This window comes from Heterodontus francisci, chromosome 41 (genome assembly GCF_036365525.1).
Source record: "Heterodontus francisci isolate sHetFra1 chromosome 41, sHetFra1.hap1, whole genome shotgun sequence".
Lineage (NCBI taxonomy): Eukaryota > Metazoa > Chordata > Chondrichthyes > Heterodontiformes > Heterodontidae > Heterodontus > Heterodontus francisci.
Genome location: NC_090411.1, coordinates 23557325 through 23569940, shown reverse-complemented (window position 1 = coordinate 23569940; position 12616 = coordinate 23557325). Strand labels below are relative to the sequence as shown.

The 12616-nt window shown below is 45.9% G+C and overlaps 1 protein-coding gene across 2 annotated transcripts in view; it reads left to right on the top strand.

Moving 5' to 3' along the window:
• Window positions 1-358: 358 nt before the first annotated feature.
• LOC137353356 (transmembrane protease serine 6) overlaps window positions 359-12616 on the top strand; it is a 68906-nt gene continuing 56648 nt past the window's right edge. The window contains exons 1-2 of one of the 2 annotated variants that reach the window (XM_068019526.1): window positions 360-696; window positions 4862-4976. In XM_068019526.1, the coding sequence (XP_067875627.1) occupies window positions 610-696; window positions 4862-4976 (202 nt within the window). In that variant the 5' untranslated portion in view covers window positions 360-609. Of the gene's footprint in view, window positions 697-4861; window positions 4977-12616 lie in introns of both variants that reach the window. The other variant, XM_068019527.1, reaches the window with a different exon arrangement.

Below are 12616 nucleotides of genomic sequence, written 5' to 3'. Positions count from 1 at the left end.
GCCAGTTTCTAATACCCATTTAAATAATTTGCTGAGTTAAGCCTCACATATGAAGAAGAGTCACGAGGTTCCAGGTACTAGTCAGAAGCCTATTCATCTCTTCAGGGGAGAAGAATGTGGGGATGCAGAGCAGAGAATCTTTCCTGAACTCGAAAAGGAGATTAGATTAAAATCACAGGTGAATAACACTCTTGTGCCAGCATCTACACAGAGACATTTCCAGCCCCAGCTTTCAGCACTTGGCATCATGCGGAGGCAGTAGGACCCTGTGGAATCCAAACAGTGCTGCTGTTTATCCCTCGGGTAGGTTTGGGCACAGGTGTGTGCTCATCTTCACCTAGAAGGAAATTTTCCCTTGCTTTGAATGCAGCTCAAATATTTCCTCCATCGACAATCCTGACTGCGGACTCCAGACCTTGCCAAAACGCCAAGTGACCTAACTTCAGAGTATTGATCGCAACTGGCGCCGGGTTGTGCAATAGATGTTTTTTCTCCAAAAAAAAAAGGTTCTGTCAGTTTTCTCCTAAAATTCTGTCAACTGAACCCACACCGTGAATGCCTGGGAGCTAGCAGCTGAGGGATATTCAAGTCTATATCTAAAAAATAATCATGAGTGTCCAACAACCCTGCAGCTTTATCCAACCTCCAATGGACTTTGTGAACACAAACGTGCAATGGGACCCCAATGCAGAAATTGCAAGTATCAATACTTATTGGCTATCCTGAAAGTGTTGTTGCGCTGTTTTACCTACGTGTGGTCTTAATGATTGCTTCCAGTTTTAACTGAGGTGTTTGTCTGCAGTGTTTAGTGTGATTCAGACTTATTGAAATACTTGGGTGTTGTTAATTAGTTTAATCAGTTCCCTGATATTAGGGTCAGCCTTGCTCGGTCACAACTCCGAGTCAGAAGGTGGTGGGCTCAAGACCCACTCCAAAGATTTGAGCACAAATTCTAGGCTGACATTTCAGTGCAGTACTGAGGGAGTGCGGCAATGTCAAAGGGGCTGTCTTTCAGATAAGACGTTAAACTGAGGCCTCGTTTTCCCTTTCAAGTGGAATTAAAAGATTCCCACGGCACTATTCAGAGAAAAGCAGGGAGTACTCCCCCAGTGTCCTGGCCAATATTTAGCCCTCAACCAACATCCCTAAAACAGATTATCTACATACGATTTAGAGTAGGCCACTCGGCCCTTTGAGCCTGCTCCATCATTCAATAAGTTCATGGCTGAACTGATTACTCCACATTTCCACCTACTCCCGATAACCTTCCACCCCCTTGCTTATCAAGAATCTAGCTACCTCTGCCTTAAAAATATTCAAAGACTCTGCTTCCACCGCCTTTTGAGGAAGAGAATTCCAAAGACTCACGACCTTCTGAGAGAAAAAAATTCTCCTCATCTCTGTCTTAAATGGGCGACCCCTTATTTTTATACAGTGACCCCTAGTTCTAGATTCTAGATTATCTGATCATATTGCATTACAAGAGCTTGCTGTGTGCAAATTAATTGCTACATTACAACAGTGACAACACTTCAAAAAAAAAGGACTTTATTGGCTGTAAAGCACTTTGAAACATTAAGGTGTTATATAAATGCAAGTCTTTCTTTTGCTGTCTCCAGTTCAGACACAGAGGTGTGGTATTTGGCTCACTTGAAGTGAGACCACACTCATTCTGGTTTAAAAATGTTACTCATTTGGACACATTTCACTCTTAAACACTACACTGCATTTATGATCCTCTGGCACTCTTTCCCCAGAGTTGAAAGCTCCAGTGCGTTCGCCTGCATGCTAAGTTTTAATGAGGAAATGTTTCTAGAATCAACAGATTGTGGATCATTTTTCCCAAAGACTGTGGGGAAAGAAATGGACGGACAGGTTTACCTCTCGTGAGTCTCTGCGCCGAACTCACAGTTTCTGTCCCGCACAGAGGCCCGGAATGTGTTCCTTTCTGCTCAAATACAGCAGGTACAGCTCCTACTCTGCATCTCCCCATGGAGCTATCACCATAATCATTGCCCCCCTAATCCTTCGGGGATTAATTACCCACTCCCTCTGGCCTTTACTAGATCCCGAATGAAATGGCCTTCAGTGTGAGCAGGACAGGAATGATGAATCCAAAGTATTACCTCCAGATAAATTCTGACTTTGGAGGAGGAACCTCGGGGCTGACAATAGGCAAATTCCAGACTAAAGGGCAATCAATGTACAAAATGGATTTGCATGATAGATTGGATTGTCAACCAGCCAGCATTACCCTGGAGTCTCCAGAAATTAAAGAAAATTAAAGTTGCAACGTTTTTTCCTTTTCGTTCTTTTACTTTATCGAACACTTTTGTTTATTAGTCAAAAATATCGGCGAAGGGAGAAAAAAGGCTCTTCAACTGGGTGAGGCGGGAGGTCATGTGGTAAAACCTCCAGGAATACGCCCAACCACAATTGGCGACCCTTCTTATTTCATGGACTGTGCATTTAGGATACAGGTGTTTCACCGATACTCAACAAAATTCAATGCCTGTCCTGGCAACTTGTATATAATAGTCATTAAAGGTGAGTTATTAACATATAGTTAATGTGGGAAAAGTGACTAAGATTCTTCCTGCCCACACCTCCCGTGCACCGCCACCCACCCCCCCCCCCCCCCCCCCCCCACACCACCACTTAGATCAGAATTTCTCATCTGAACTTGAAGAGGTTAATGGAATATTGGTCTCTAATTCAAGAAAGCTAGAATACAAAGCGATGGATGTTATGCTACAGTTGTATAAATCTCTGGTCAGACAGTATCTGGAATAACTGCATCAATTCTGGGCACTGCACCTCAGCAAGGTTATATTGTCCTCGGAGCAGGGTGCAGTGCAGAATCACCAGAATGGTACCAAAACTGAAAGGGTTAAATTATGAGGACAGATTGCAGAGACTAGGTTTGCGTTCCCTTGGGCATAGAAGGTTAGGGGGTGATCTAATTGAAATGCTTAGGACAATTAAAGGATTTGATAGGGCAGATAGAGCGAAATTATTTCCTCTGGTCCAGTTCCAGGGGGCATAACCTTAAAATTAGGACAAGCCGTTCAGGGATGATATCAGAAGCACTTTTTCACACAAAGGGTACTGGAAACCTAGAGATCTCCGCCTGCCCCGCAAAAAAAGCTATTGAGGCTGGGGGTCAGCTGAAAATTTCAAAACTTAGATAGATCATTGTTAGGCAAGGGTATTCAGCATTCCAGAACCGGCGGAGGGTTAGAGCGGGGCCAAGGGGGAGTGGGGTAGAGGGTTAGAGTGGGTGTGGGGCTAAGGGGGAGTGAGGCAGAGGGTAGAATGGGAGTGGGGCCGAGGGGGAGTGAGGCAGATCATTAGAGAAGGAGTGGGGCCGAGGGAGACTGGGGTGGAGGGTAGAGCAGGAGTGGAGTGGAAGGTAGGGCAGGAGTGGGCTGAGGGGATGTAGGGTGGAAGGTAGAGCAGGAGTGGGGCTGAGGTGGGGCTGGGTGTACTGGAGGGGCTGAAAAGGAGAAAAGTCGCCTGCCAGCCAAATACATAGGCAAGCAAACCCCGTGGTCATATCGCCCCACTGACCACCCCAAACATACCTGTGCATCGAAAGAACAGCAATCTGCCTTATCTGTCAACATGAGGATTTTCACTCCCCTAGTAAATCATTACTCAAACATTGTACAGATAGGAGACAAATGGCAGGCTCATTTTTAAGGTCAGTCCTTTCAGAGCAGGAGTGTGTGCTAAGACTACAAGGGTCATGTGAAAACAAACACCAGCACAGACTGGATTGGCTGAATGGCCTGATACTGCGCTTTAACATCCCATGAATCTGTAAAGAAATACTATATTTATATAGCGTCTTTCACCACCTTAGATCGTCCCAAAACGCTTTACAGCCAATGAAGTACTTTTGAAATGTAGTCGCTGTTGTAATGTAGGAAACGAGGCAGCCAATTTGCACACAGCAAGCTCCCAGAAACAGCAAAGTGATAATCGTGGAATCGTAGAATGGTTACAGCACAGGAGGAGGCCGTTCGGCCTGTCATGTTCGTGCTGGCTCTCAGAAAGAGCAACTCACCTAGTCCCACTCCCGCACCTTTTCCCCGCAGCCCTGCAAATGTTTTCTCTTGAGATAATTGTCCAGTCCTCTTTTGAAGGCCTGAATTGAACCTGCCTCCATCACCATCTCAGGCAGTGCATGCCAGATCCTAACCACTCGCAGCGTAAAAAAGTTTTTCCTCATGCCACTGTTGCTTTTTTTTGCCTTTCAGCTTAAATCAGTGTACTCTGGTTCTCGAACCTTCCACCAATGTTAACTGTTTCTCCCTCTCTACTCTGTAAGACCCCTCATGATTTCGAACACCTCTATCAAATCTCTTCTAATCTTATCTTCTCCAAGGAGAACAGCCCCAGCTTTTCCAATCATTCTTTGCCAACTCTGGTTATTCCTGGGGTCTCCATGACATGACGCCTCACTTCCCATCACCCCACTCTCACCATTGGTCACCTGACATGTCCATCCTTAAGGTGCCCCGCCTTCCCAAGGTGTTCGAAAGGAAAGCGAACAGTCTCATTGTCACTCAACTGGATGTTTCTTGACCATCAATCAGTCTCTTTTCCCCTACCTCCAAAATGTTACAACTAAGCAAGAAGAATGGTGAAAATAAATGTAAAAACAGAATGTCGTTTGATGCCCCTATCCAGATTTTTCTCCGGGGTGTTGCTCGAAGCATTGTCCTGGAGGTTAATCTTCAATTCCTGGAAAGTTCCTGGAGACTCGGCAACTCCAATGTTGACTATGCGGCAAGCTCGAAGGAACAGAAGAAATGAAAACATAGCAGTGATGATGATGGTTCTCTTTTTCCTCCAGGTGGCGATACCCATAAAAGATCCAAGGAACAACAAGAGAACAGTGGTGATTGTTTCGCTTGTGGTGGGAGCTGTAATCCTGACCATAATCGGGATTGTCCTCTGGTACTTCCTGCGTAAGTGATCTACCTGCGGCTGACAGCAAAATTCAGCCACCTGCCTGTCAACAGGAAAGAGCTAATTGCCATTGAATATCTTCAAAATTGACATCCAGTAGACTCCCCTCCTGTGGACAAATAATTAGTAACGTACTCTGAAATATTAGCAATTTATTTTACTCCTGTTCCCTCCCTCAAAGGCTTCTCTGTCTCTCCCCCAGTTGTGGTGACACACACTGGGACATATACACATTAGGGGATGTACACACACCGGGAGATATACACATTGGGAGGTATACAAACTGGGACATATACACACTGGGACATATACACACTAGGGGATGTACACATACTGAGGGGATGTACACAGACTGGGACATATACACACAAGGGGGTGTACATACACTGGGACATATACACACTGGCACTGAGACATACTGGGGGAATACGCATACTGAGGGAGTGTACACACATTATGGAACATACGTACACACTGGGGGCATACACATACTGAGGGGGTGTACACACACTGGGACATATATAAAGTGGCACTTATACACTGAGACATACTGGGGGCGTGCTTACTGAGGGGGTGTACACACACTGGGACATACGTACACACTGGGGCATTTACATACTGGGGGCATACATATACTGAGGGGGTGTGCACACACTGGAACATATATACACACTGGGACATATACACACTGGCAGGCATACACACACTGGGACATATACACACTCAGCAGGGAGTTGGTAGCATAGTGGTAATGTCACTGGATGAGTAATCCAGAAACCTAGCCTAATGCCCTGGGGACACAGGTTCAAAATTCAATTAAATTAATAAAACAAAAAAAATCTGGAATTGAAAGCTAGTTTCAGTAAGGGTGCCATGAAATGATCATTGATTATTGTAAAAACCCATCTGGTTCACTAATGTCCTTGAGGGAAGAAAAGGAAATCTGCCATCCTTACCTGGTCTGGCCTGCATGTGACTCCAGACCCACAACAATGTGGTTGACACTTAACTGCCCTCTGAAATGGCTTAGCAAGCCACTCAGTTCAAGGGCAATTAGGGATGGGCAACAAATGCTGGCCTTGCCAGTGATGCCCACATCCCATGAAAGAATAAAACAAAATTAAGGGGCGTGCACACACACCGGAACATATACGCCTAAGGGGTGTCAACACCTTCCAATCAGAGCCAAGCCATTCAGGAGAGAAGTTAGGAAACACTTCTTCATGCAAAGGATATTAGAAGTGTGGAACTCTCTCCCGCAAACAGCAAAAGATGTTAGCTCAATTAATAATTTGAAATCTGAGATCGATAGATATTTGCTAACCAAGGGTATTGAAGGACATGGAGCCATGGTGGATGGATGGAGTTAGGTTACAGATCAACCATGATCTTATTTAATGGCAGAACAAGCTCAAGGGGCTGAATGACCCCCCTCTTGTGTCTACGTTCCTAGACCACAAAGGCATCACAGGCAAGTTTGATCCCATGGAGCTGTTTCAAAGAACAGCAGGGTGTACTAGCCAATATTTATCTTTCAGCCAACATCACTACAATAGATTATCTGGTCATTATCACATTGTTGTTTGTGGGAGCTTGCTGTGCACAAATTTGTTGCCAAGTTTCCTTCATTACAACAGTGACTACACTTCAAAAGTACGCTATTGTCTGTAAAGTGCTTTGAGATGTCCTGAGGCTACATAAATACAGTTCTTTCTTCTCAACCTGATGGTGCGAGGACCAGATGTTTCCTTCCACCACGAGACAACAACAACTTGCATTTATATAGCACCTTTACATGTCATAAGGAGAGTCGTGGAAACAAATTTGAAACCGAGCCACAAATGGAGATATAAGGCCAGATAACCAATAGCTGGTCAAAAGAGTAGATCTAAAGGAGCATCTTAAAGGAGCAAAGCAAGGTAGAGAGGCGGAGAGATACAGGGAGGGAATTCCAGAGCTTAGGGCCGAGGCAGCTGAAGGCACGGCCGCTAATGGTGGAGCCATTAAAACCAGGAATGCTCAAGAGGCCAGAATTGAAGAAGTGCAGAGAACTCAGGGCCTTGTCGAGCTGGGGGAGATATGGAGTGGTGAGGCCATGGAGGGATTTGAAAATAATGATGAGAATTTTTAAAATCGAGGCATTTGCTTGATTGCGAGCCAATGTAAATCAGTGAGCACAGGGGAGATGGGTGAGTGGGACTTGGTGTGACTTAGGATGTGGGCAGCAAAGTTTTGGATGACCTCAAGTTTGCAGAGGGTAGAACATGGGAGGCCAGCCAGGAGTGCGTTGGAATAGCCAAGTCTAGAGGCATGGATTAGGGCTTCACAGCAGATAAGCTGAGGCAGCATACTGCGTAGGTTTTATTTTGGTCGTGATCAACGTGTGACAAATGCCAGAGATGTTTGCGATGTGCCATTTGTTTTTCACAGCTTTTGTTTGTCATGCCATTGTCAACTGCGGAATAAACAACCAAAAGGTATCCCTATGGAATGTGCAGAGCAGGTGCAAGCCACCGACGGTGAATTACACTCTGCTAACATAAAGCAAAAGGCCCATTTGGAGTTGCGTTACTGTGGTAACCAACACGCACAAGAGATTTCTCTGCACAAAAATAACAGAGCGGCTTATTGTGATTACCTCCAGCCACATGTTGTCTATAAGATAGGGTGAGACCATTGGTGAGCAGACAGAACAGCCACATGGGATTGCCAATGGTCCAGGATTGCCCTGGCATCCCCATGGATGAAAGGTTAATCTCCAGGTCACTGCTGTGAGCAACACTCAGGAGAGAAATCATCGGGGTGTTTAAAATAAGATCGTGTGTGGGGTTTTTTCCCCCCCCTGTACTTTGAGCACTCTTGTTTATCAAAGTATTGGTGAGGGAGCTGTTGGACTGGATAAGGGGCAATTGGAGGTAAGAGGTCATGTGATGGAATCTCCAGTAATTCGTCCAACAAGAGTTGGCAACCCTCAATCCACAGTTCCTGCAACCTGCGCATATCTCAAATGGTGGCCATACGGGATTAACAATAATATGAACTGGAAATACTGGGAGCACTCAGTAGGTCAGGTTTGCATCTGTGGAGAGGACCGGCAAGTCCACGTTTCATCACAGGGTGAGTCGCTAGTGGATACATTGGGCTGGATTTCGCTTCCACCCCCACGCAAGTGAGCGGAAACTGGGATGGATGTCCAGCAGAAGGCACCTGTCAGCCCCCCCCCCCCACCACATACCTGTCCAGTAGTATGGCTGGGAGGGTCAGGTCTATTCCGAGGGCTGGGCCTCATTCACATCTAGCAGGTTCTGGCTGCAGACTGAGAGCCTCAGGTCAGCCTGCCCATTCCAGGCCTCTGCAAATATCTGGCAGCCAGAGAAAAGGTAGGTTCCTGGGACAGGCCCAAGCTGTGGAGGGAGGGTGGGGGAGAAGCCAGATGGGGAGAGGCCCAGGCTGGAGTTGTGAAGGCCGAAGGACTGCTAAAAGCCCCAGAAGAGGAACTGGCCTATCGGGTCATCTACGGTCCAACCGCCAGCTGGAGTTGCCCACTCTGGCTGAACGTATTCCTGGAGGTTTTATTGCATGATCTATTGATGGCCCCGCCCACACACTGTCACCATTGGTCACCCGTACTGGTGATGCAGTACATTCCCCCCACCAACTGAAAAGTGAATCAACTCCGTACCCAATTAGATTAATCTTCAGTGTTGGTCAAACAGCCTTTCTTTTCCCCATTTCCGATAAAAGTCATGAGGGGTCGAAACAGAGTAGGCCGGGAGTAACTGTTCCCATTGGCAGAGGGTCGAGGACCAGAAGTCGCTGATTTAAGGTGATTGGCAAAAGGACTAAAGGCGACGTGAGGAAAAACCTTTTTACGCAGCGAGTGCTTAGGATCTGGAATGTACTGCCTGAGAGTGTGGTGGAGGCAGATTCAATTGTGGCTTTCGAAAGAGAATTGGACAATTATCTGAAGAGAAATATTTGCAGGGTTATGGGAAAAAGGCAAGGTCCTGGGACTAGGTTGAGTTGCTCTTGCAGAGAGCTGGCACAGACACGATGGGCCAAATGGCCTCCCTCAGTGCCATAATCAGTCTATGACTCAACGTTTTTAAGTAATAAATGAAATGGTTCAAAAAAAAATGAGAAAAACAGATGACTCTATGTAATGCCCCAAGGATCTTTCTCCTTATATTTACTCGCAGCAGTCTGGAAATTAATCTTTAATCCCTGGTGACTCCAGGCCAGTCCTGGAGGATTGGTAACCTTATCGTAGTGGGAGCGTGCACAGTACACAATACATTCAACTCAGCCCAAATAAATGCGATTGGGGACCCACTGACGTCATAGGACCCTGATTTAAATATTTCAGTCAACTGGGCAGTTTCTTCAGGCAGTTGCTCAGGCCACCTATTTCAAAGGACCCTAGCAAAATGGCTGGCAGTCACCAATGGTAATTCCATTTTCAAATCGCTACTGTCTTCCGATTCCACCCTGACATGACTGTCGAGAACTGAATCACCACATCAGTGGTTCCATCATCAGCAACAACAGATTCAACCAAAACAGTAATTCTGTTTTTGGAGAACCTGTTTCACAGATGAGCCCAAAAATCTAGCTCCAACCAAGGCTCAAACCTACATTTCATTCATGAAATCCATCTGATTGTAACATGTAAATGCAAACGCAAATGGGGGAAAAAGAAACTTTGCGGGGAATTGGAATGGAGTCACTTGTGGCTTGTTTGCCAATATCTTGACCTCTCACCTCTGGAAAGGGGTATGTCGCTATTGGTTATCACATCTCAGGAAACTATTTCCAGGGAAGCTGCAAACCCATTCCTACGATCTTGGAAATAGCAAATGTGCAAAATCCTTCCTATGTCATTTATGAAGCAACTGCAATAAAATCTTGGCCATTGCTTCTCACTCCTGGGATGTAGTTTTAAATATAGTCTAAAGAAATGAGATGCAAATCTACTCCTGGGCAGGCTTATTATTGCCCTGAGTTCAACTGAAACTTGTGTCAGTATTTGTAATCCTGCCTCAATATGCATGATAAAAATGTAAAAGGAATAGTTAAGGCATTGGTAGGATCATTTGCAAGCAAGCAAGCAAACACAACACTGCCGTTCATTTCTAGAGGGATAGAATTGAAAAGCACAGAAGTGTATTCAGGGTTAAACTGCACTTATAGAGTATTGTGGACACCTTCTGGTCTCCATAATATAAAAAGGATACAGACACATTGGGGAAGGTGCAAAAAATACTTACTCAATGAGACCAGAATGGACAGGTTATACCTCGCAGGAAAAATTGACCAGCCTTGGAAAAGAGAAGACTTAGAGGTGACCTGATAGAGGTCTTCAAGATTATGAAAAAGTTTGATAGGATAGACGTAGAGAAGATGTTTCCACTTGCAGGCGAGACCAGAACTAGGGGACATGAACATAGCATAATCACTAAAAAAAATCCAATTGGTAATTCAGGTAAAGCTTCTTTACCCAGAGATTGATGAGAAGGTGGAACTCGTTGCAACAGAGCGTAGTTAAGAATAACATAAGAAATAGGAGCAGGCGTAGGCCATATGGCCTCTCAAGTCTGCTCCGCCATTCAATAAGAGCAGAGTTGATCTGATCTTGGCCTCAACTCCACTTTCCTGCATATTCCCCATAACCCTTGACTCCACTTACAGTGCAAAAATCTCAGTCTTGAGTTGAGTTCAGACGAATAGCAGAGATGTATTTAAGGGGAAGCCAGATGAGGGAGATAGGAATAGAAGGCTATATTGGTGGAGTTAGATGAAGAGGTGTAGGAGGAGGCTCGTGCCAAGCACACCTGTTGGGCCGAATGGCCTGTTTCTGTGCTGTAAGTAGTCTGTAATACTAAGTATGAAAATTAGGCAGAGATGGTAAATATAATTTCTTTTACAAATGATGGTGGAAGTGAGAGTGTAGAGGTACTAAAGGAGATGGGGAGGGTTGAAAGAGATAATTGTAGTAAAAGGTTAAGTAGAGTTCAGGTGGATAAGCCACGAGACCCTGTAGGGCTGTTCCCTGGACTGTTAGGACATTCTGAGAAGACTTCATGAGCTTCCCTACTCCCATGTAATTATCCCCCAATTTTCTTAACCCTTGCTTCCCCTCCTTCCCTGAAAGTGATGATTTATATTAGGGACAAAAGTTGGATTGCCAACTCACCAGGATTGCCCTGGAGTCTCCAGGAAGGAAAGATTAATATCCAGAACTTTGCTGCAAGCCACAATCAGGAGCAAAAAAAACATAAGGCCATTAAAAATTGTTTGTGCATATTTTTCATTTTCGTTAATTAATTGGAAAATATTGGAGAAAGATTAAAAAAAAGGCTCCGGGCTCACTTCTTTGACCAGGAGTCCTCACCCCGATCAGTAGACCCATTCATCCGCCTGCAGCATTCTCCCTCTACCTGGACCCCTCCCCCTGGCCTCTTATCCGCTCTTGATCTTTTCATTGAAGACTGTCGGCGAGACATTGGTCGTCTCAATTGTTCTGCCCCCCTCACTCACTCTAACCTGCCCCCCTCTGAACTTGAAGCACTCCGTTCTCTCAGGTCTAACCCCGACATGGTCATCAAACCTGCAGACAAGGGTGGTGCTGTTGTCGTATGGCGTACCAACCTCTACCTTGCAGAGACTCAGCGCCAACTCTCACACTTCTTCCTACCTCCCCCTGGACCATGACCCCACCACCGAACATCAAGCTACTGTCCACAGGACTGTCACTGACCTCATCTCCTCTGGAGATCTTCCCTCCACAGCTTCCAACCTCATAGTCCCGCGACCCCGGACAGCCCGCTTCTACCTCCTTCCCAAAATCCACAAACAGGACTGTCCCGGCAGACCCATTGTGTCAGCCTCTTCCTGCCCCACTGAACTTATTTCTTCCTATCTTGACTCTATCTTTTCTCCACTGGTCCACTTTCTACCCACCACATCCGTGACTCTTCTGACGCCCTACATCATTTTGACAATTTCCAGTTTCCTGGCCCCAACGGCCTTCTCTTCACTATGGACGTCCAATCTCTCTACACCTCCATGCTCCACCAGGACGGTTTGAGGGCTCTCCGCTTCTTCCTTGAACAGAGGCCCAACCAGTCCCCATCCACCACCACCCTCCACCGCCTGGCTGAACTTGTTCTCACTTTGAACAACTTCTCCTTCAACTCCACTCACTTCCTTCAAGTAAAAGGTGCTGCTATGAGTACCCACATGGGTCCTAGTTATGCCTGTCTTTTTGTGGGATACATCGAACATTCTTTGATCCAGTCCTACTCAGGCCCCCTCCCACAATTCTTTGTCCGGTACATTGATGACTGTATCGGTGCCGTTTCCTGCTCCCGCCCGGAACTGGAAAACTTTATCAACTTTGCTTCCAATTTCCACCCTTCTCTCACCTTTACATGGTCCATCTCCAACACTTCCCTTCCCTTCCTCGAATTCTCTGTCTCCATCTCTGGGGATAGGTTGTCTACTAATATCCATTATAAGCCCACCGACTCCCACAGCTACCTCGACTACACTTCTTCACACCCTGCCTCGTAAGGACTCCATTCCATTCTCCCAGTTTCTCTGTCTCTGATGCATCTGCTCTGATGGTGCTACCTTCCAT